The 24,995-nt window shown below is 45.5% G+C and overlaps 1 protein-coding gene across 8 annotated transcripts in view; it reads right to left on the reverse strand.

Moving 5' to 3' along the window:
* Positions 1-25: 25 nt before the first annotated feature.
* STRBP (spermatid perinuclear RNA binding protein) overlaps positions 26-24,995 on the reverse strand; it is a 167,529-nt gene continuing 142,559 nt past the window's right edge. For 3 of the 8 annotated variants that reach the window (XM_032251616.1, XM_032251619.1, XM_032251617.1), the window contains 2 exons: positions 23,922-23,966; positions 5,387-18,921 (listed from right to left, as the gene is read on the reverse strand). In XM_032251616.1, the coding sequence (XP_032107507.1) occupies positions 18,827-18,921; positions 23,922-23,966 (140 nt within the window). In that variant the 3' untranslated portion in view covers positions 5,387-18,826. Of the gene's footprint in view, positions 18,922-20,404; positions 21,390-23,921; positions 23,967-24,995 lie in introns of those variants that run through there. The other 5 variants (XR_004260870.1, XR_004260869.1, XM_032251621.1 and 2 more) reach the window with 5 other exon arrangements.

The raw sequence follows: 24,995 nt of genomic DNA on the forward strand, positions 1-24,995 counted from the left end.
GTGTGTGTGTGTGTGTGTGTGTGTGTGTGTGTGTGTGTGTGTGTGTGTAAATATTTTTCCCAATATGCCCAGTTGACAAGTGTTTAAATTCTAGACCAGGACTGCCGATCTGCACAATTATGTGGTTATTTGAGCACTTAATTTCACTCAAGTTTCATTGGGCTCTGCTCTCCTCCCTAACATGACGGGAGCTGTGCAAGAGCTCCCTGACTTCAAGATTCCTAGTGTTTTTGCACAACAGGCTGTCCAAATGAGAAAGACTGAGTTGCGTGTCTGTAAGTGTAAGCGCAGGGTGCACATGCTGCAAGGTCTCCATCCTCCCGGCCTGGTCCCTCCCTGACGGGCTGGGCCTTTGTGCCCTCCTCAGAGTATCCCTGGGCGCAAACCCCACTGTTCAGATGGGCTGCAAGTTCTCACTTCAAAGCTATGGAATGGAGATTTTAGCACCTTTAAAAAAATTAACTTTGTGACTTTTAATTTATATAGTGATATGCTGACAGGCTGACCGCAGATGATTTTGTCCTCTTCTCTGCGTTCAGTGTTGAGGTGGCTGCTTACAAGAGGCACTGGTTTTGTATATAAAGACACTCGGGTTGTTTTGTAGCTTTTTCTTACTGGCTGTACTAACGCTTGCTGAGGTTATCTGTGATAAGGGAGGTAACAAGTGGCAACACCCTCCCCACCAACCATCCCCTTTGCTGCTTTCTGTGTCTTTCTTGTTCAGTTACCAAAATAGCTGTAAGCCCATCTAATGCTAGGTGTGTGGACATTGTGCTAGGGTAGTTTAAGTGTGTCAACTTTATGAATTCAAATATAAACCAGTAAAATTGTATTACTATTTCTTTTGTTGGTTTTATTTTAACAGTATATTCATTAAATATTTTGGTACAAACAGCATTGCTTTGTAAAAACCAGTTTTATCCTCATGTGCTCCTGCCGCCTCCTCTTCTTCCCCCCACCCCCTGCACACAGAAGCAGAGTCAGAGAAGACCACCATCTGTGCTGTCAAAGAGGTATGTATGTGTGAGCGTGAGGCGGCCTCCTCAGCCTCCTGTTCAGACGTGTGGACTGGTAGGGTGTGACAAGCCGCATGGGGTGAGAAGATGACTTTGATGCCTCTATGTTCATGATGAACATTGCTCCTTTCTGAGAAATAACTTGTGCTGTAGTAGCAAGGATGAGAGATACTTTGTGTTTTTGAGGTTTAAGGAAGCATTACAGGAGGTAAGGGTCAAATTAGACGTTCAAAGGCAAAAGCATCTCAGCAGGCAGAGATGGAAGAGGAAATTCCAGGCCAAAAGGTACATGTGCAGGGGAAAGCTATAGAAAGGCAGGCTGAGCACCCTGAGGGTCAGATGGGGTCTGCTAAAAGCTTTAGGAAAAAACATGGGAGTTATCTTTTCAGAGCCTCTTTCTTTTCATTGCTTGGCCTTCCACATCCCTGCACCATACAGATGAGGCTCCAGGCCTTATGCTGCCCCTCTTCACCACCTCAACCCCCTTCTCTATAGCAAAAAGCAGAACGATGCTTTCCTAATCTTACGATTCCCCATTCCCGTTTGACCTGCCGTCCATGACCCCACCTATGCCTATCCTTTAAATGGATGCAGCCTGAGCAGACTATAGCTTCATGCCTGCCAGAAGAAGGGAAGATAGATGATTGATAGCTGATTGATAGATTAGAAAATAGATAGAAGATAGAGGATAGGATATAGATTAAATACCTAATGTAGATGGCGGAGTGATGGATGCAGCAAGCCACCACCACAGCACGTGTATATCCATGTGACAAGCAGGTGGGCCCCTGCCCTGTCTTTTCTCCACTGCAATTAAACTAGGAAAGTGCCTAGCATAGGGCTCAGCCCCTGGCGTGTACTCTTGCAGAAACTAGGACTGTGGCTCCAGAGCCCAGCTGGGGTCCCTTTGATGCTCATAGGCTGCAGGCTGGAGGACATTATTTCTGGGATCCACATTCCGGATCTGCCTGCTCCATGCTTTTCCTGTCCCATTGGTTTCATGTTCAGTAGTGTAGGGACTCAGCAGAAATCCTCATCCCTGGAGCTGCGTACTGGCCCAAGAAAAGGAGTCCACATGTATATAATAGTCTTGGCACACAGGCCTAAAGCGACTCAGATGAGGCTCCTGCTTTGGGGGAGGTCCCCTAGTTATGTTGAGGCTGAAATTAGAATAATAGTGACACCGTATGGTAAGTCGTGTACAGGTGTATGGGATCCTGTGGGAAGGTATGTGTAACTGCAGGAGGACAAAGTGGCAGTGACAGTTGTGACTGACAACTAAAGGACTTGCTAGGTAGAAGAGAAGAAAGAGGACAGCATTGAGGTGGGAAGGACAGTAGTTAAGTCTGCTTGAGGCGGAGTGATGACATGAAACTGGGTAATTAGGTTGGGGCCATGCCAGGGAGTTAGTTGTCACTGGAGAGTTTTAAAACCCATTTATGCCAGAGGTTGCAAATTTTTTGTGTGTGAAGAATCAGACTTTGGGGATGACTTTGAGCAGTAGGATATAAATAACTCCCTCAAGCTTAGTGTTGCAATAATGGAACACTAGGCATAAATGGGTTAAACCAACTTGCACTTTGAGCAGTTGCCTGCTGATCGTTTAGGAAGAAAAATCAGGAGGAGAAGAAATTAGGGTATGAGCAGAGGTGATTGACAGATGGTAGAATAAGGAATGGAGAACACCGTCAGTGAAATTTGGTGAGTGAGGACACACACCAGGAGGATAAATTTAGCTGTCCGTGTATAGATTTGAAATAGCCTGGGACTTGCAGGTTGGAGACACTGGCAATCTACAGCTGCTCACTTGTTGGTTTGGCATCTCTAGCGCAGGGTGTGTGGAACTCAACATTGTTGATGGTTTGGCTGGTTGATAACTTCTGTGCTGGGGGGGGTCTGTCCTGTGTGATGCCAGCAGCATCCCTGGCCTTTACCCACTGGGTGCTAGTGCACATAACCCACTCCAGCTGGCACAACCAAAAATGTCTTTAGTTATTTCTTGCCCCTTGAGGGGGCAAAATCATCCTTGGTTGAGAACCATTGCTCAAGCAAGCCGAAGCTAGATAATGCAAAGATTAAGCAAGGGCTAGATGGAGGACTAGGAGCCGCCATTCAAGGAGCAGTAGAGAAGACATGGAGAATGGAGGAGCACAAACAGCTAGAGAGGAGCAATAGCTCCCCCTCAGGGTGGGGATGAGGGCAGGACTGGAAAAGCTTCATTGGATTTGGAAGCTGGAAGGTTGTTAGGACAGTGACCACTATAATAGAGTACGGAAGGGCAAGAGGCAGGGACAAGCAAGTAGAGAGATTTTAAGAAGCCTGGCTGTGAGGGAAGTGGGCAAGCAAGGCCAGTGGTCGGAGGGGACTGTGGCAGGAAGAGCAGTTGTGCTGGGCCACTGGGACTGTGGTTCCAACCTTGGGCACCTGTTTTCCCTGACGGTGCCCTCAGGGCTGCTCACAAGGTCTGCGAGCGTGCACCGCAGGCTGGGTGGACCTTCTTTGGGAGGCCTTGGCTGCAACCCAAGCTGATTTCCAGGGCCTTGGTAATTCTCAGTGGGGAGGCGGTGGCTCAGACCAAATGGCAAGAGCTGTCAGCCCCAAAGTCTCTGCACCTCTTCTGAAGAAAGTCCCAGGGGCAGGGGCTGAGTAGTAAGAGGAGTGAAGAAGAGCCACAGGCTCCCTGAATAAGCCCAGAACACAACTCCCAGGTCTGAGCTGACTCAACAGTTGTTGTGAAAACCATAGCCTGCACAAGGGAAGTGCAGTGGGTGACTTGGGCCCCTTGTGGCCTGGGAGAGCCACTTCACTGGTCAGAGACGTGCCAGACTCCTCTGACACTGGGATTTAAATGCACATCTAAGATTCATTTGGGGGGTGATGAAAAAACAGAGCTGGAGCAGACAGACATGAGGACTGGAGCCGCCCAGAAGGGGCACTGAGCTACTCCCAGAACAACAGACATGCGTGCTGAGTTCTCTGCCCTCCCCATTTGATAAAAGATTTGGTAGGTGAAGATACATGGGCTCGGAGAGACGGCTGGGATGCTGACTGGTACTTCTGTCAGTAGCCAGCAGGGTGGCTGCTTAAAGATGAGCATGGGAAGCAGCAGGTGGGTTTGAACTGTCACAGCACTGTACTGCAAGCAACACACACACATTCAGGGTGCAAGGCCAGGCCAGGCCATGCGCTTGGGCGCGCATCTATCTCACTTAACCTTCCTGAGTTCTCCTGATCTGTGCAGTGGGTCCAGTGCCTGGCTCACCAAGGCTGTTGAGCTCTCCACTCTTCTCCTGTGTTCTTCTCCCTCCAATTGTCAGAACACCCCCGAGTTAAGTGATGTTATTCCCAGATTTGAAAGTGAAAGGCCTGACCTGACCACACTGTCGAGGAGTTCGTTTTTCCTACCACATACCTTCACCTTCTCCTCCAGGGCCCAAGGGCAAGAAAAGCAGTGTTCCCTCCCTTGCTCTCCCCAGTTCCACCTCAACAACCTGTCTGTCTCCTGTGCAGCTGAGCCCTGCGGCAATTGTAAACAAGAAAGCCTGGCTGTCCCTCAAGCTCAGAAAGGCAAGCCTGGGAATGAGGTTGGGAACAGCAGAGGGCTGGCCCAGCCAGCTCTTCAGTCAATTCTTGGTTGTAGATTCGGCCTGATGATACACAGGGAGAAGGCGGAGCCCTGTGTTGTAAAGTGAGGCAAAAACAGCGCCATTGCCCACACAGCTCTCCACTTACCTGGAGACGGCAGCAGCAGCAGCCTCTGGCCTGATACCCTGCCGGACCACTTCCCTGGGCTGCCAGACCTTTGTCCTCATCTCTCCAAGTGGGCTGGCAGTACACTGGTCTTGAGCTCTCAGTTCCTAGGGAAGCTTAACTGCAGGGGACCAGGCAGCAGGAGGAAGAGCCTCATCTTTGGCTTCCAATGGCTGCCGCCCTCTAGAAGTTCAACACCCTTGGGCAGGGCCCCTTAACCCTGAGGCTCTGTTCCTGGATCTGTATTGTCTGGGTGCTGCCACCCCCGGAATAGGTGTGACGATGAAGAGCAAGGAGAGCAGTCACTCAATAGGACATAACTTACCACTCACTGTGCCAGGTTGCCAGGTTCATGTTTCATATTGAGGAAACTTTTCACACCACAGAGAAGCAGGATTTTAAGGACCACAACAGGATCAAGAATTAGGCCCTGCCCCCACCCAAATCACTGTCCACTATCAGGAGCCATCCACCCCCACTTCAGGCATCCTCAGCCCTTCATCCCTTTGCACTGAACTAGAGCCTTAAGGGCCAGGAAAAGGGAGCCTGCACTTGAGCCTTTCACCAAAGCTGGATCCTTCATTTTACCAGAGTGTGTCCTATAGAGAACAGTCCATTACTGTGTGTGACAGAAGCATTTGTTTTTATTTATCCAAATGGGGAAAATGCAACATGTCAGGGCATTACACACAAACTGCAGCAGCCAGACAAGAGGGTCAGTCTATGGCAGAGTCCAACATACTCAGTGCGAAGGAGCCACAGTGTGGGTGCTGCCTGGAGGACTCGTGGCAGCAGGGTCCCTTTGGATGAAGGCCAGGCATTTCTGGGCGAGGCACTGATGACCATCCACATGTGCAGGCTGCTGCTTCAGTCACGCTGAAGGTTTAAAGTTCAGAGTCCTACATGTAATAATTGCCTCAGAGGGGAAGAACAGTCCATGGTAGTCACGGTTTCCAGTGTTTTTAAACATGATACACAAAGTTATTGCCAAGGACTTTTGCACTGCAAATTATACTATTTACACTAGAGTATTCAGAAAAACACAGTAAATAGATACATGATAGATATTTTAGATTTCTAAAAACTAACTTGGTCTTCACTAGACCAGAGTGAGCTACAGCCAGGAGTCCAATGTCATGTGTGTAACCGTGCAGTAGGGAAAGGTTTTCTATCCATGACTCTGCTCAGCCTTCTCCTGCCTCCCCCAACCCTTGGGGCTAAGGAAGGACTGGGCTGAGCAGGGCTACCTTACTCCACAGCGTGAGGGCTTCAGGTCCAGACTGGCTGCACCTCCCACCTCCTTCCCAGACAGAGCTCTCCTTGGAGCGTCCAAGAAGCAAGTCCTACAGGCTCCACTCCTGTAGGACCACTACAAGGCAGGTAAGCCAGGACACAAAGGCATGGGGCTGTAGGGCTAATGGTATGATGAACCTGACCCTAGGCCAGCCCCTTCCCAGCACCCCCTGCCAAAGCACCCTTGGGAACAGGCCCATCAGCCTCACTGTTCTGCAAGTACGACTGCCCTAATTTATGGTTACCTCAGGAAACCTTTTGAAGAAGTGGCTGGGACCAACCAGCCACTGAGAGAGACCAAAGGTTCAGCACAACAGGCCAGACAGATGGTCCAGGGTGAAAGGCCTGAGTCCAAAGATGCTTTGTGGAAAAAGGATAAACACTGCTAAGGACTAAAGTATACACTGTCTGCCCAAGGAAAGGACAAGAGCAGGGAGTTCCCATGTGGACCAGCTTTCATTTTGCCTCCATAAGCCCTGGTATGCTGGAAAGGGTGTCCACCTGGAGGCTGGAGACAGCTTCCCAGAGAGCCAGAGCTACTTTTGATTCCTGGGAGGAGAGAGCAAGGTCCTCTGGTCGGATGCCTACAATTTGGCTCCCCGGTGGAGTTTCTAAAAATGAGCCCTCCTCCCCAGAAAAGGTACTAAATAGTAGCAAAGCATCTCCCACAGCCGTGGTAAGTCCCATCCCTGAGAAGCTGCCATATTAAGTGAGCTAAGGGAAAAGCAGTGCTCAGTACCCCATCTAAGAAATGGGGGTGCAGAGTGAACGGAACCTGACTGCAAAGCTGGCCTGAGCATGAAAAGTGATTGGGATAGGGAGAGGGGTGCGTCTAACGGCAGCACCTCTGGCCTACTGTCGGGAGAGAAGAGGTATTTTTGCAACCAGGCCTTGCCTGGTTACTTCCAAATTATACCTCATGCACTGGCTGCCATCACTACCTTGGGGGTCAGGGGTGCAGCCTGAGGGAGCCAGTGAAGTGGTGTTTGCACACCAGAAGGCTTGGTAAGTGACATCATTGTGCCTTGGAAATGCACATGTCTGGATTGGGTGTCTTGCCACTGACCCACCACACCAAAATTCCTAAAGGGTGGAGAGCAGGAGCTACCCAGAACAGAGGAAACAGACTGGAAACCTAAAACACAACTTGTAAATTATGGGTGGAAAAGGAACTTCTTACTACCTCCCTAGCTATCTTAAACTCCTATTCTTGATCCATATCCATGAACAATTAAAATAATCTGACTTGCAAAAACAGCAGAAATATTTACGTTAGAGTCAAGAAAACTTTCGGACCATCATGTTTCCCTAAGCACAGACGGCAAAGCGCCTGTGCCCATAGGTGGGGGCAGGGCTGGCTCTGGCAAGGCTCTTATCTGTAACTAACTCCACTGCCTGACTGACAAGAGCCTTCCTATGAGGCTGCAGCCACTGCCCATGACTGGCTGCCACATGAAAGGCCACGCCTGGCACCGCAGCCAGGGATAGCTGCATTCTCTTTACCCGATGTCCATCTGTGCCAGGCTCCAGTTAGTCACTTTCCCTTCCAAAAACCCAGAAACTCCTCTAGAAAATACAAGGGGTGCTCCTTAGACCTGAGAAATTCCACACCTACCATCAGAGCCTGAGAGCACTCTATGCCCATAAGAGAGAATCAGGCAGCAAAATCCCGAGAGGCACTTCCATACGAGAGGGAGCCTGACAAGTTTAAAGACAGCAGCCACCTGGGGCAACTCCTCCTCCTGTATCCCTCACCTGATTCTCAGAGACAAACAGAACACAACTTCATTGAGAGTAAGTAGCACCCAGTTCCTTAAGTTTTCAGTGGCTTCCTGCCTCTCCAGGGCCTTCCAGCACAGCACACCTCCCTCCTGCCTTTCCCCACACCTGGCCCGACTGTGCTAGGGCAGCACTGCGGTCCTCACCTCCTGACTCAGTCCCAGAGGTCCACAAACACGGTTGGGCCTGTGAAAGGGGGGTCACAGTGCAGAGATGCCGGCCCAGGCCTGCTCCCGCCTCGTCAGCATCATGGGACAGCTGTGTGAAGCGGGCCACCACCTACCAGCTCAGGCAGGTGGGACAAGGACCTTCCCTTCTCTGAGCTGCACTGATCACCTACCCCATGGGGCTGCTGCAGAGGCACTTGTATTGGGCCCTGCTTCTCCAGCCCTACCCGCCCCTTCACCGCGCGCGCACACAGTGCTGCTGCCACCGCACAGCAACAGTAGCCACTCCCAGCTTTTGTTCGCGTCAAACTGGCAGCAGCTCACATCCCTGACACCTCTCCAACGCTCTGAATGAATGGAAGCTCCCTTCGACGTGCCTGGAAACCCCTCTGAGAGGAAAGACTGGAGAGCAGACAGCGCTATAAACACTGAGCATTCCTCAGTGCAGCCACCATGTCTGATTCACCTGTCTCCCTACACCTGACGTCAGGCCCAGCCCAGAGCAGTCTACCCCCAGCAGTAGTCGTTTCACCCTCCCTTAGTAGCTGGCAGCCTCTGGAGAGGAGAGGCCAGCATCTCTGCTTCTCTGAGGCCTGCTGGCGAAGGGCCCAAGGGCATGTACAAAGGAAGCAATCAGTTCCATAAAGCGTTCCCACCACGTGACTTGATTTGGAAGCAAGGGGCAGCCTGTCCTCGCCCCTTTACCTTCATATTGCTGAGGAGGCCCCAAGCCAAACTTTGGAGACAGAATGTTTCATTTATCCTGCCCTTGCAAGTGATCTTTAGGATAGCAGGAGAGAAAAAGCCTGAAGAAGGAAGATTCTGTCAAGCTCTGTCAGGTCAAAATAAAGATGGGGCGCTCACTGCCCCAATATAAGCCAGTGGTCAGAAAATCTGCCCAACTCTGGGTCTCTCTTTCTCATTCCAGTACCAAAAGTACCTTGACCAAAAAGTCCAGACTAAACTGAAAGTATAATTTATAACCACAGACATGGTCCTCCATAGCCAGTGACATTTCTAATCAGCATTTGTGATCACATTACCCTCCTGAGCACAACTGTCTGATGGCTCCTTACTGCCCAGAGAATCCAGTCCACCCTCCTGGCCCTTTACGAGCGGACCCCATGTGCCTGTGTGACTATGCAGAAGTTCTCATTGTCGGACACAATCTCACCCATTGCCTGGTCCTGTTTCCCTTCCTGGAGAATGCAGCCTACTCTTCTTCTAAGACCCTGCTCCAGAGCTGCCTGCCTTCAGGGCTTTCCTGACTCACCTCAGCCCTTCTCTTGAAGACCCTGTCACCTTGGACTTCCCTGAGCCCTGTTCTGTATTATGCTCTTTAGCCACCTGCTCTCCTCTTTCAGTGTCCCACGTGTCACTCAAATCCCAAGTTTCATATGGGCAGGAACTACATCGTCCTGTGCATTGAGCCAGTGCTCACACAGAAGAGATGCTCAGGAAGCCTCTGTGGGGAGGTGGATCATGATTAAGCCAAAAGGCAAGTCATCTCTAAGGGGTTGGCGAAATACAGCCAGCTTCGGCAAAATGCCGCTTACTTTGCAGGGGTTGGCAAGCTGCGGCCCTGTGTATGTGGAAGTGAAGCTCTATCAGAACGCAGCCATGCTATCTATTCACACACTGCCTCTGACTGCTTTTGTGCTACAATGGCAGAGCTAAGCAGTTGCAGCAGAGACCACATGCTCCATAAAGCCTGAAATGCTTACTATCTGGCCCTTTACAGAAAGGACTTGCAGACACAAGTCCTTTATATTTAAATTCCCATATATTTTTACCTTTCACCTCTTTAGAGGTGAGATTTGTGTGGCCTGTTGAGTAACAGTCAAGGCTGCTTGCAGCTAAGAGACACCTGGCCCTGGAGTTCTGGCCACCCAAAGGCTGACTGGATCCGTGTCCACAGCTGCCACCTGAGCCACAGTCCCCAGCAGCACTGTAGAAAAGAGGTGCAGAAACCCACACTGGCCTTCAGTTCTCCCCGTTCATTTCGAAGCAAAGGTGGCAACACTGGGACAGACACAAAACAAATCCTCCAATCATCTCACAATTTCATGGCCTTTTCCCTCCCTTAAAGAACTTTGGAAGGAATGTCCGCCACCTTCACACAGGCTGAAGACTGTGTTCCACAGATGCTGAATCCAACAAGCTCCAACCCTTGCTTAGGTTAAAAATGGATTAACTTTTTGCCAAGCAGAAGGCCTCAGCATGAACGACCACCCGGTACCTGTGACTCCTGGCTGGAGAGCCCAGCCCGGTGGAAATTCAGGGAAAGGATGAAGATGCTGACAGGTTACAAGTCCCTCCCCACCCACTGACAACGGAGACGCTCGAGCTCTCCAGCACAATGGAGTGTGGCCTACAAAGCCCCCGTTTCCTAGCCAGGTGGAGATGGCCCTCGCTCCGTTCCACCTCCTCTGTGCCCTGCCAGTATCTTCTCTATTCCCCTGTGCTTCCCCATCCTGGTCAGAGACCCAATTGTTCTCTCCATTGCCCACTGAGCAGTGGTCCAGGAGAAGTACTCCAGCAGGTCCCCCTCCCCCGGATGGGCGCTGTTGTTCCTTGGCCCAGGGTTGGGGGCCACCATCTTCCTGTCCCTACCCAGTCTGGCCGAGGAACCCGGCCTGTGAGGAGACGCCATTCCTGCCTCACCATCCCTCTGCTGCCACAATCCATCAGCCTCCCTCAAGCCTCACCTGGCTGATGGCAACAGCATCTTCCTCATCAGTGCTCCTGACTCTGGTCCTTAGCTCTCCAACTGTCCCAATCGGCCCTCCGAACTCTCACCGTCATGGACGACGGTAATCACTCAAGGACATAGCACCCAGGGCCTTCCAAGAAATGGCTGCAGATTGTTGTGTCCCACCTGCCACTTCACTCTGCTAACCATTTCAGTTTCCACAGCAAGGCCCTTCATGCTCTCCAAGTGGGCACACTCTCTCTGTGCACGCCAGGCCTCTCCTGACTCCCCTCCTGGGCACCCCCGTCTGTCTCAATGGGAAGCCTGTAATTCTTGGTAAGTTACTCAATAAGCACTTCTGTTCTGAGGCCTGGCTCCTCTCCTGCACTCAGTGGGAGACCTGGGAATGGGCCTGCCAGCCCCTAGCCTAGAGCCAGTAAGGAGCATCCCTAGCAGGGAGGAGGAGACCCGCTGAAGCCTTTCTCCCTGCACAGAGGAGGACTCTCATTCTGTCCAAATCCCCTGAGCATCTTTCTCCCCCTCCCTGTACTCTCCATCTGGGTCAATGATTTCACTTTCTACTCAGTCGTCTAAGCTGCAAATTTTGACATTTTCTCCAACTGCTCCTTCTCCCCCAACACAGAGCCTGGTAGAAAGCAGTAGGTGACAGTGAATGTTTTCTCAATAAATCTATGTGCCCAAGAAGGGAGACATGGTCTTGGCAGTGCCACCAACCACATCAGAGTTCATCCAAACTGACATTCCACAGAAGAAATTCCCCTTCGCCATCCACACAGCTGGCTTCGTGCTTGAACATGCCCATAACAGGGAGCTCCCATCACACCTCAGCTGCTCTCCCACGGCCACTTGCTCTGTCATTGCAGGAGGTGTATTTTAGCTCAGATTGCCCAACTGTCGTCCCATAATTGTCTTTTACTCTTTGGAACCACATACAACAAATATAATCTCTTAAAAATACCTGACAGGAGTGCCCGTGTTCTCTCCAGGTCTCCTCTTCACCAGCCTCAACCTTCTGGTCCATCTCATTTCAAGGTGCTTTCAGCTTTCCTGAGTTCCCCAGGTGCCCATTTCCACAGGTTTTTTACCTCCCAGATGATGCCTACCATATTCATTTAACATAGCCTCTGCAGGAATGAAGGATTTTAGAAAGCTGAGTAGCTTCCAAGACCACCTACATGACAGAAGCATCCTAGGAGATCCCAACACCAGATTGCTCTGGAAAACGTGCTACTGTGACGGTGATCCCGTGGGTTAGAGCACATGTTTGAAGGCCTAGCCAGGAACGGAGGATGGCCAAAACCAAAACGTGGATGAGGCTGAACATAAAACACACACTCCAGCAGCACATCCCCCATCCTCCTTCCCACCCCTGAGGAGCTCTCCAAATGGTGATCACTGAATTTGCACTTTATTATAGGGTTCAATTTCAGTATAAAATGATCATCTGTGGAGACTGACCACAACTGTTTAGCTGGCAAAAAAATACAAAACAAAACAAAAAAACAGGCTGCGTGTCCTAGAACTAACCAGTTGGTCACCTTACCCAGGAGCACATAACAAAGGAACCAGAAAAAGAATGAGCCCAGAAAGTCTGAGTTTTGGAGGGCTGGGGAAGGATCAGGGAGATGTGAGCTGGTTTTTGCTTGTTTGGTTTCAAGGCACACAGGGAATAGCCCAGAATCCTGGAGGAAAGGTGGGTAGAACACGTGACAGAGAGGAGAAGCCACTGCTGCCACCTGGGCTTGGAAAAGAGAGCAGACATTGGCCGGCACTAGCGACACAAACCACCTGCACAGAGCACAGCCTCAGCCTGCGTGAGCGCTGCCACTTACAGTGCTATAATTTGGGGCAAGTCACTTTAAGCATCTATTTCCTAATCTGTAAAAGGAGAAAATTTCTAATTCTACAGTTGTGGTGAAACTCAAAACTAATTCCTCAGAAAGGGCTACTGTTAACTCTTAAAAACAGTCTAAGAAATGTTATTTCTTCTTGTGGTTAAAAACTAATTAGGAGCCACAATGTTTTGCCACAAACCAGCAGGGTGGTTTGGAGAGATCTCTGGGCTCCAGTCTCCCTGTCTGCAGAGTGGGAAAAACAGTCTGTGCACCGCTGCTTCTCCAAGACCCACCAGTAGAGCAAGGCATGAAATGACAAGTGGGAAAGGACCTGAGAGAGTACTGTGTTCTACGAATGCCAGGCGCTCATTCTCCCCGACACAGTCATGCTCTAGAACACGACAACCTCAGTTTTCAAAGGTTCCTTTCTCCCACTCCCTTCCAGGATTACAGCAGGGTGCACAAACAATGCCAACTGCCAAGAAAGATAATGACCTATGGTGGGTGAGGAATACCTTTCCCTAAAAGGATCCTGCAGCCATCCCCACACCACCCCCCCACACCCCCACCCACACCTAAGCAGAGACCCAGCTGTCATTCATTAGCCAAGGAGCTGGTAAAGTGGTTTACAGCAGCAGAATTTTCAGACAAGTTCAGCAGAGTGGTTCACAGGCAGCAATTACAGACCCCAAAGCCATCCAAGCAGGGCTTACCGTACACGGGTCCAACTTAGAAGGAAGACAATGAACTTCAGGCTGGCAGCCTGCCCTGAGGCCTACTCCAAGGGGAACTCGTGGCCATGACAGCCGACCTCTGCAGTCTGCCACTGCCCTGTCTCTGCTGAGTACTTGGCCAGGGACACCTTCTTGCACTTAAATCCCAAGCCTGGGCTGCTGCCCCTCTATGCTCCTCTTCCTTGTACCCAGTGAGCCAAAGCCTCACCTGCCTGCCTTCAGAGTCTGGCTTAAATCGTTGAAGACATCCTCATAACCTATCTCAGGCCAGGCACAGACAAGCACTCAGAAAAGATAAGCTAAGTGAAAAAACATAACCTCAGGATTTCACTGAAATTCAGAGAAAAATAAACTTTAAATAAAAATGCTTCCTCTGTTTATACAGATGCAATGCAGTTGTTCAGTCTGTCTTTCCAGTATGTTAAATACTTCTTCACAATCGGTTTAAATGAAAATATCCTTTTTAGGCCAGGTTATCTGTTTTGGAGTCATCTCAAGTCAGAGGGCTTGGCTTCCAGCAGAGCCCATCCTGTCAGCCCCAGCCTTTTAATCCATAGCATGATGGAACAGAAAAAGGCTTTAGAACAGAGCTAAGTTCCATTAACGTTTCTAGCACTTAACTTGGAGCATCAGTTTCTTTGGTAAAATAGGGTTACTACTACTTCCAAGAAAGTAGTTGGAGAATTCAGAGGATGCCCAAGTGCCTGGCAAACAAGACACAAACGCTGCTCTCTCTCCTTCCCCTGCCCTTCCTGCTGCTTCAATCTACTGCTGCCCCAAATGACCTAAACTGAAGGCTACTATTCACCTCATTACTTGGTGCATTTAGCTGACACTTGAATGGAGAGACCTTTTGTCCAGGGCTGAAACTGCCTGGGCAAATGGCAGCTATCTTCACCCTGCCCACCAGCAGGATGGCACAGTTCATTTGAAGAAACGACAAAGTTCTGCCAAGACAGACCAAGACGCTCCTCAGAATGAGTAATTCGAATGTTAACAACTGATCCATCAAAGCAAAAAAAAAAGAAGTCCTCCCTCAATGCTCGCTGAATGAGGCAAAGATTCCACCTAACAGCCTCCTCTGGGAGGAACGCACTAACTTTTGCCAGGGCATTAGCTATACAAATATTTCTTAGATTTAAGAAAAACGTCTTGACTACAATGCAAATCTTCTTTGCCTCCTTAAAGGTAACACAGTCCTTGACTACGCACAGTTTTGATAAACTTAGAGCATCTGAGGGCTCAATCTATGTTTGCCACTTAGCTCACCTCTTACCAACAGCCAAGGATGCATCTGCCCACCTGCAGAGGCTCCTGATCTTTGTAGACACACAAGGAATGGAAGATGTACACTCTATTTAATGCAACAGCATCAGTTTCATCATGTACCAATTTTCCTCTTATCGAAAAGCAGCTTCCCAACTGTGTCCAGATAGATGGATAAGTAAATGGACAGACAAAGACAAAGATGAATAGATGGGCAGACATGTTTTCTCTGAGATTAACAGGCAGAAGGGAGGCCTTGTATGGTGACGAACGTAGATTTTTTTCCCCCAAAAGTATCAAAGCAAACTGGAAGGGACAAGCTGTAGGAGTGCTTTTCAGAGAAGCATCCTGGTCCACAGCCTTTTAAGCACACCAATCAGTTTCCTCCCTTCCTTTCTGTGCTTTATAGGAACTTGCTTTCTAACTACTAAACACCGGTAAGTCCCCAAGGTTAGATTCCGGAGACAGCTGTAACGAAACACCTTTCTTTAAATTTACTGCACTGGGTGGACACTTGGACTCAGCAGGTGAATATTCTATGATCAGCCCTTGCACCCTTTAATCCCCCACAAAAAAACAAGTATTTACAAACCCTTGGCAGCAGATCGGCTGGTAATTTAATGACTGTAACAGACACATGAGCGATTTCCTTAAGCTTGGATCTGCTGCAACCTCACCACACTAGCTCTCACCAGGTCTTTGGGGGCTGTCTTTTGTCTAACTCCTAGATACCCGGAGTCCTCTCCCAAAGCCTGGCAGCAGCCAACACCTATCAGCACCAAGGAACCGACACAGCTCCACCCTGAGCCGACTGCACCTGCCTCTCAAACAGCTGTTGGCACACACAGCCTTGCCCTCTTCACATTCATCCTCACCTCAGCCAACCACGGTAAGAACAGTCGACATTTACTGAGTACTTACTATGCACCAGGTACTGTTCAAAACACTTTATGTGTATTAATTCATCTAATTCCTGAGCCCCATGGGAATGTGCTGGAGAGAGAGAAATTCTTTGGCCCAGATTTCCACATGGTTTCTATTCTCTATCTCTAGCTGCGCTGTAAAGCTTACATAACCTAATTTGCATTATAGTACTATTTTTAAAAACCTCCAAAGATTGCTGCTTCAAAGCATCAATGGAATCTGTTAGCTCCTACCTAAAATGATAATGTGGGAAAGGATATCTATTCTTACAACCAACTTAACTGGAATTCTTGACTTAAAACAGTCTTTCAGGAAGATGCTATTAACAAAGGAAGGGACTCATTCTTATATAAATACTAGCTCAGTGCTCTGTAAATAAGGGCTAGAGAGGAACACATCAATATTGAAACCCACCTCAGCAGTAGTTTCTGGCTCTGCAGTTGTTATTCATTTACCACCCATCCCCTTTCCAGGACTCCTAATAACACTGAGAAGTCTGTGGTCACTAGACAGCATGGCGTCAGACTGTAGAGAGTATGAGTTTGAAAACACAGAACATTTCTCATTCTGGTTGGTTCAGGGAGAGCCCCCACCCTCTCTCAGGAGGCACCGGCATAAGTTGAATGGGAATTAGGGGAAGACCATTCACAGAGCAGGTTGTTTTCAGCTTTAACTGCTGTTAATGTCCCTGGTGTATAGGGCTCTAGAAATCTAATTGCTGGGTGGAGGCAGGGCAGGCAGCGGGATCTCCTTAGTTCTTTCTCCTAAGTCACCACTGAAGATTTTCCTCCAGTTATTAATGAAATCTTTAAGAAACAGGGAAGCAAGGGAGACACTTTCCTCATTTGTCATTTAAAAAAAAACGTACTCAGTGTTTAACCACCGTCTGTTGCTATACTATAAAAACTACTTGGAAAGGACTGGAGTATTTGTTATTCAGTTCATTACATTCACTTACTGGACAGAGGTCCATGAACATAAACCACAGTAGGTTTCAGGCTCTCAAAACTGCCAGGGAAATATTTTAAATGAGTGAATTTCCAAGTCACAGCTATTTTGGTGATGTCAGAGGGCCTACATTATTAAATCGTTTATAATTAAACTAATAACTAAGCTAATATTCTTTTTTGCCACAATTAACAAAATATTTGTTTCTCAAAGTAGGATATTTGTAATAGGCCCAATTCCAACAACAAGGAAACTCTCCGAATTAAAATGCTTCCACTGGTCACAGCCTCTGTTCACTCGTACCCAGAAGAGGACCTGGCACCTGATAGGCACTGGGCTGTTTCAGCAGGACTGGATTGTACTCAGTACTAGTCAGCTATGCCTTGTACAACCTTTTAAAGATGCCAAAGCCACATTCAACGTACATACAGATTCTGCATGAAAAAAACAAGAGTTGTTCCAGCAACTTTAAAGTGAATAATCAAAAGAAACTGCTACTTAGAAACAAATAGGAAACATGAAATTCATTTTAATCTACATATATCAAATACAGCCTTAGCACAGAACATCTAACACAATTAAAATGCATTTATGGGACATACCTAAATGAAGCAAATCTTTATTAAAATATCTGGCCTAACCCTCACATCTTTACATGAATGAACTCCATGATGGCTGAATAAGGTGGGAAATAAATAATCTAGCTACCTAACTTGGAAAAGACAGATGGATTGCTTTAAGTCTATTTGGTCTCTGTAGACTCGATATTCACCACCCCAAGTCTTGCTAAAGATGGTACTGCAAATAATTAGCTTAAACCAGTCAGTTATATACTTTTCCATAGTTACCATAATATTTTGGTTTTGTTTTGTTTTGTTTTTCATTTTCTATTGCTTTTTTTTTTTTTTTTTTTTATGGCTTCTTGCTGTTGTTGTATTAGGGCATACAACACAGATCAGAGACTTTCACTTCTCGGAGACATTTCTCTCCTTGAGAAATTGGCACTTTGATCCTCAGCCTGTCTAACAGATCACACATATGATCCTACCAGCACTGTTACCAACCTTGCTGCTTAGGAAATTCCACTGCTTTGGCCAAAAGAGTGCCCTGTCATTAAAATCTTCTTAGATGAACTGTTCCTATCACTGAATTCTTATATTTAAACAGGTATGTGTGTGTAATTTACATACATGTTATTCCCTAAGTTTCTACACACACACACACACACTCTCTCTCTCTCTCTCTCTCTGTCTCTCTCTCTCTCTCTCTAATTTAGTATAAGTGAAATGTCTCTCTTGAATAAAAGTAGTTACAAGGGTATTAAAACAAATGTTGAAAAATAACTTCTTTACATTTAGACCGTACAATTTTTAAAGGTAATGCGATGACATATGACCTAAGAGATCAAATACATCATATATGATTGTCATATATGCATGTTGTGTTATTTTTCTCTTTAATCAGAAAATAAAAGAGCTTACCTTTGTATACTGAGATCACAGCTTACAGTCACTATATCTCAGCCTATTTTATACAAGTGATATGGCTACGAAGGTCCGAGGAGAACGAGAATAAAGTGAGATAAACGTGCTGAAAACTGCTTAAAAGTATTAACCTGAAATACACAGAGGGTCCAACACCAGTTTTAAAAATACATTAACGAGGTATTCCCAGCTCTTCAATTAATAACGGTGGCTGATTCACGATTTTCAAACATTCACCCAAAATTAAAAAAAAGAAAAGAAAATGCCAATACCAGCAAAATCTAACGTGGTTGGTTCCCCAGGCTAACAATTTGAGAGAGACTACAAACACTTCAGGAACTATGTAAACTCAGCTCCTTGCTTCACCACCCATGCACTTCATCTAGTCAGCATGAGGTATGTTGGAAATCTACTGGACCAATTACCTTGCACAAGAGATGGGGTACTCCTGCTGCCTGAAGAAACACAGGCTGCAAGCCACATCCCTGGCTAGGCGCCAGTCCCCATGCAGAGGATATGGCTTCAAGGAGGACCCCTATCTCTTGAGAAATTATAATAGCGCTAACTGACGCAGTCAGGAATGTAACTATTTATGTGCTAAAAAGTGTAAAAACTGTCAGAACACAGCACAGCTCACATACTAATTCTAAGCTCTACATTGATCTGTAAACTCCCTGACAAGAAACTATGCTAAAAGGGGTTAAGTACAGATATTGCTAGGTTTCTAAAGGAAAAGTTTTAAAAGAGACACCGTGGCTTTGAACAAAGTATTGCTCTTCTTTAAAATGATCAGTCATTGCTTTCAAAAAGAAGGTGTCAGAGTGGTGTATCTGAAAGCTGGATAGCCTCAGGGTGTCACATTACTCTTAAGACCAAGACATAGAAATTGCCATTTCAAGCCAGACAACCTGATGGTTCTAGAAGTCAGAGAAGAAATCTTGAGGGCCCAAGTGAATAATAAATGGTGCGACGCTCAGAGGCTGGCAATAGGGGCTGTCAATGAAAAAACCACCTACAGTGGAGAAAAGAGCAGAGAAGCAAAACTTTATGTTAATTTCAGGCAAATTCGTGAAGCCAAGAGCTTCATTTATATTTCTCTGCTCTTTCAGCTGTAAGTGGAATTTTCATTACAAAATGAAAGGGTGGGAAGGGCAACAGGTGGGGGGACACTTAATTCATTACAGAATTTAAACAGTTGAACTTGCATGGTTACCACTTCTAACAAAGGACTGACAGCTCGATTATTTTAAGTAAAGCAGAGAAATGTAAAAGTTTGCAGCAACTGGGCAGGTTTACAACATGGTTAGTAACTTCCAACAAACAACAAAATTAAAAAAAAAAAAAAGGACTTGGGAGAAACCATTTGAAATGACTGCCATCATGTTGGAAAACAGCACAGCTCCCTTTTCACCATTACAGAGGGCATGAGTTATGAAGCAGAGTCAGCTACTTCAAAAGAATTTTCTAATGAGAAATCTCTAGAGATTCCAACTTGGAATCCAAATTTGATGACCAATTTCAAATAACAATACAGCTGCAGCTGCCAATTAATAGTCTTCCAAAGACAATGAGGACTATTGTAAATATTTAATTAATAAAAACTGGACACTACAGCCATGCTTTTTCTTCTCAGTGATGGCTCTGTTTCATCCATAGGTCAGCAAAACGCATCAATGAAACATGAAAACTCCCAGCTGAAATGGGCCCTCTTGTTTATGTCTAGCCACTAATGCACAGGATGAGAATGATACGTTATAGCTATTTCCAGCAAGTGATGAGGTTTTATTAAAGTATCACCCACCACTAATAAAGACAAAAGACCAAGGAGAAGAAACAAACTATGTATCTGAGAAGTGACACTAACATGTGTTGTATATTGCCCATTTCACCTTTGTTTAGTGGTCCCAAAGAAATTTGGTACACAAATTTGCCATATTTTGTGAAACCCATTCTCATGGATGGGTCCTGTCCAGTTAGTTTCCAAAAGCAGAATTTAATAGGGAAAAGGAAAGTGAATTCGTACTAAAAACAGACATTTTTAAGATGTGGTGCCTATAATATTGACAAGGGACCACACTGTTGCTCCTTCATGGGGGTGAGTACCTTAATGAAACCATTTACCTTCTAGTAACATCATTGGCTTTCCAAACAAGGTGAGAATGCAAGTGGAGGACTTCGGTCTGCACCCTTTACAGAACAGCACAATGTTACTGACTGATCCATTTCCACCAGCATAATCGGGTGTCTTAAAAATAAATGCTGACCCATGGCTGAAACCTGTCACTTTCCACAGCAGCACTCAACAAGAACTGGGACAATTGAAGAGCAAGTTTTTATGGGGACCCTGTTGCTGCTTTAGATTCTGATGTAATTGAAGAGGAAAGGAGACCCTTCAATGAATCCCAGCAAAATCACTAATCTTCTATCTGCATGAAAAAAGCCAGGGAGTGAACACAATATCTTACAGAGTGAAGAAGGCCACAAGAACAAGAGAGGGTGATTGATTAATTTATTATTTTTTTTTTAAACTTGGAAATTCATAAACTAAAATAATCACATTCTCCTTCCCCATCTCTGGGTAGTGCCATCATTTGAATAAGCAATGCTCGAATAACAGAATAGAACCCTTATCATGGGGATGCCCTTGTACAACAGAAGTACAGAGGGCTTACAGAGTAAGTAGACTGGCTCAAACTAACAATCACCTTTGCTTTGTTTTAGCAGTTTGCTTACAAGTGAATGGGCTTCTAGGGCTAAGTTATTAGTTTTCAATTCCTTGTAATTTGATACCAAAACATATCAAAAATAATAAGCTAAAACAATATTCAAACCCATATTTTATTGGCTTTATTACACACTTCAATATTTACAAAGTTAAAGTTTAACTGAAAAGTCTCTATTGTATTAAAAAAAATAACTACAGCCCAAATTAAAGTGCCCTGGGGCAAATACATATCAATCAACTAAGAATCAGTGACTGCATCAGGAACCAGGCAGTACTCTGTGTTACAACAAAGCAGTTTATTTGTGATCAGTGTTTGAGACTCTATACATCCTTCACAAATTTAATTTTACATAATCTGATACGTCTCTTAAAACTTAAACTTTGAACTGCTAGAGTTTTATTTCCCTATAACAGAAGGGCTGGTATAAGTTATTTTCCAGAAATGAGGTACCGTTTTCACAGAACTGGTTTCTTTTTTTTTTTTTTTTCTTTTTCTTTTTTTTTCAAGTTTTAGAGAACTAAATTTGCATTTGTTAAAATCAAAAAGTAGGAAAGATGTTCTTTACAAATAATTTTGATCAAGTATGTGTTCAAAGAAAGCAGGATAAAAAGGCTTTTTCTCTAACATTCTGTATTGTACTGTATTGTTGTTCAATAGGAATTAGCTTCTGTCATTTGCTAAAAGAATGAGTAGTGGGGAACAGGATATGTTGGAAATTTCATAACGGGCAACAGAACCATTCTCTTGGGTAAACCTACAGAGGAAAGAAACGGAGAGGACTCCAAATAAGTTTAATACTCCAATAAAAATTTCAGGTAAAAAAAAATCTTACAGTAATTATCCTTAACCTTTTCCAGATTAGTCAGTCAACATTATACCATTTTGCAAGAGGCCTGCAAATTGCTCACAGATCTATTTTGAAATTGCCCTTAATATTCTGATAAATATTATTTTCCACTCAAAATCAGGATGGCTACATCTAGGAGGCAATTTCATTGAGTGAGCTGCCATGAATTCTAAAAACCAAAATCAATCCTGTTGACTAATGTTCTAAATTAACTGTAGAAATCTATATTAGTTCTTAATTTGGCATATCACATATTACAAGAGAAACAGGAGTTATCAAGATTCAAAGCACAGTTTTCTGTGCAGACCTCAGCTCCAACTGGAGCCATGACCAGGTGTTTAACTTCTTAATGGCTATTGCCAATATTGGCGTGGCAAATCTGGAAAGATTAATCACTTTCTGAATTTGTAATTAATACGTTCTTGTGGCCTCACAAACTTCTGCATACTCAAGCATGATTTGAAATCTGCTTCTATTAACTATTCTAGTATTTAACCTATGGAGAAATCACAAAGCAGCAACAGCAGGTATTCAAGAGCACCAGATGATCAGAGGGAAATTACCCCACATGCAACAGCTTTACAAAGGCCAAAAGACATATTTACCTTACAGCCAAAATAAAGCATTGTTTTAGTAGGTTTGCATCACAGTAACATTTAAAAACCAAATCTTTTATGTGAAAAATGGGGGCATCAAATTTCACCAGCTTTGGAAGTCAGTTATATGGCACATGGAAGAGAGGAGCTTTCTTATGTGGGAGCTCAGAGGCCACAAGGGTGAAAGGATAATGTTAAAGAAGGAAAGGGAGGAACAAGAGAGGGAAAAAAAGACCGAGGAAAAACATGAATGTTATTTAGAATCTAGATATAAAAGTGTTTTAAAAGGAAAAATCAAGCTCCAGCAAACCTTTACTGAAGAATCTGAAACTTAGTGTATGTCTAAAGAAAGAGAGACTTAAAAACCTGCCCAGGTGGCAGACGCTTTGGCACTTACATAAGACAAAGTACAGTGAGTCTAGTGAGCCAAAATGTATTTGGACAAACTGACCAGACCTAAGTCACAGAAAGGAAGAGGTGGTCAAGATACCCAGAAGCCAGCTGAATAGTTAAAAGCAAATGGCCAAACCCAAAGGAACTAGAGAGTTTGAATAAAAAAGGAAATCTGGGCAAGCTTATTATTACATTAGTCACCAATTCCTAGTTACCCCATATGGCTCCCGCTCAAAATATGGGGAAGCCTTGACCACACCTGAATGTGCCAGAGGATGGCAAGGATATAGCTCCAGGCTCTGCACTTTGCTGAAAAGAAAATCTGCTCCAAATGTTTGACCCTTGTAGCTTCACATCTTTCTAGGATATAAACTATTTTAATGGGCAAAGTGGTCAAACTATTCACTTTCTACTTATGTCCACAGTTACGAAATCAGAGGCAGCTTCAGTTTAGCAGTGTTTCAGGAACACAATTTTCATCCAAACAAAAATGGCAAAGCAGATGTGTGAAGAGAAAAAGCACAATGTGAAGGCAGAGGACTCATGTAGAGGACTAATGCCAAAACTGGCAATAGAGGAAGGGCCTTTCCCTTCTGTGTGCATGCACACCCAGCCTAGGGCATGCTGACACACACACTCTTGCACACACACTCTCTCATGCTCTCTTCTTTCAACGACACATCCTGCAGATGGCTGATTCTGTAACATGTAGCACCTGAGTAGAAAAAATGTCTAAGAGCATATCACTGACTCCAAACCTATTGCCTCCATTGCCACATAAACCTCATTCAAAAGTTATCCAAAGGGCCACTGGGATTCATTTATGCATTTGCTTTTATTTTTTATTTTGGAGGGGAGAAGAGAAACACCTATGATATTCTAACATGTACTACAGACTTCCTGCAGTGAGCACTTAAGACTGCACTGGTGAAACCCTCTATCACTTCCTCTGTAGGACCAATGATACCCATTTACTTCAACCCAGAAGAAAAGTTATGGAAAAGAATGAAGGTACAAATTTGAAGTGAGCAGTTCCTACTCTTAACTTAAATTACCCACAATTCACACGGTTCCAAACCAGAAACTTAAGTGTAGCGTTATAACTGGTAAGAAGCCAAGCTAGCAACTGGGTATGGCCCTTCAGTAGCCTTTGAATGGAGTATCAGTTGGCTGTAAGAAGAACTACTTAAAATATTTAATTTCAATATGGTCAGAAACAGGCAATTAGAACAAGCAGTCCTTCAATCAGGCAAAGCAGAGAAAAGAGCAACTCCAACCAAACCAAGAACCACAAGGTTGTGGCATTTTCAAAGAGAATTTAAGTTGGGTCACTAGAATGAATAAGTCTGAGATCCTCTGATTCATTTACAAAAACCCTAGATACAAACTGTGCTTTGGATTGCTGTGACAGAGTCGCTAAGAGGAGACATCAGTAAGATGGTGTACATACCATAGGCAGGGGCAGCTGTGCTGTAACCATATGGTGTTCCATACCCTAGTGCAAAGAAGAAGAAGGTAGATCAGTCCAAGACCCAGGGCAATCATCACTGGTCCAATTCACAAGCACCACCTGCTCGGCATCCTGGGCCCTGAGGACTTCTTCCAGGTGCTGGATGAATGAGAACCACTGACAGAGTAGTGGTCCTAGTCTAGCCACTCACTGTGTGCCTGCTTAAGATGTGGAAGCTCCTAACCATGGCCTGCAAGGCTCTCCTAGATATACCAGACTGTTCTTCATCTCTTTCTCGCTGCACTTACCCACACTCTGTTATAACTATCAATTCCTTGTCTGTGTTTCCCACTAGAGTGGCAGAGACCTGGTCAACCTTATCCGTTGTTGCAACATCTGAACCTAGCAGAATGCATGAAATAAAATAGCCACTCACTAAATATAATTTGTTGAACAAAAGAATGTTTAAAACCACTCCAGCTACCAATTTCTCAAAGTTGGCAAACAGAACTTTCCAAGTTTTGTCAGAAAGTAGTGAGAGAGCAGGCTGAGGTCTCAATGGCCATTAAAAAGGGCACATTAGTCAGGTTGTGGGCCCAAGAGCAAGGTCTATGACTTTGCTGATATTTCAATTTCTAGCCCAAGTACAGGGTCTCTCTGTAAATGCTTCTGGTGCCTATAAAAAAGGCTCATATTATTAAGTAAAAGCTAGTACAAAGAAGTTTTTATACCATATTAGTTTGGGCACTAATTTCTGATATGTCCTTAGATAATTAATTTGAGTCACCATTTTCTCATCTGTGAAGTTGGAAACCACCCAGGCTACTTTATGATGTCACTGTAGGGATTAGAAATATTATCTATATTAACAGAAGCTGCAATCTTTACTTTTAGTAAAACATCTTAGAAATAGGTAATATGTAAATAAAAATCACTTGGGGCCAGGTGTGGTGGCTCACGCCTGTAATCCCAGCAATTTGGAAGGCTGTGGCGGGAGGACTGCTTGAGCCCAGGAGTTAAGAGACCAGCCCGGGCAATATAGTGAGACCCCATCTCTACAAAAAAAAAAAATTA

Source organism: Sapajus apella, unplaced genomic scaffold, assembly GCF_009761245.1.
Source record: "Sapajus apella isolate SASKATOON/1434 unplaced genomic scaffold, GSC_monkey_1.0 scaffold76, whole genome shotgun sequence".
NCBI classification, from domain to species: Eukaryota; Metazoa; Chordata; class Mammalia; order Primates; family Cebidae; genus Sapajus; species Sapajus apella.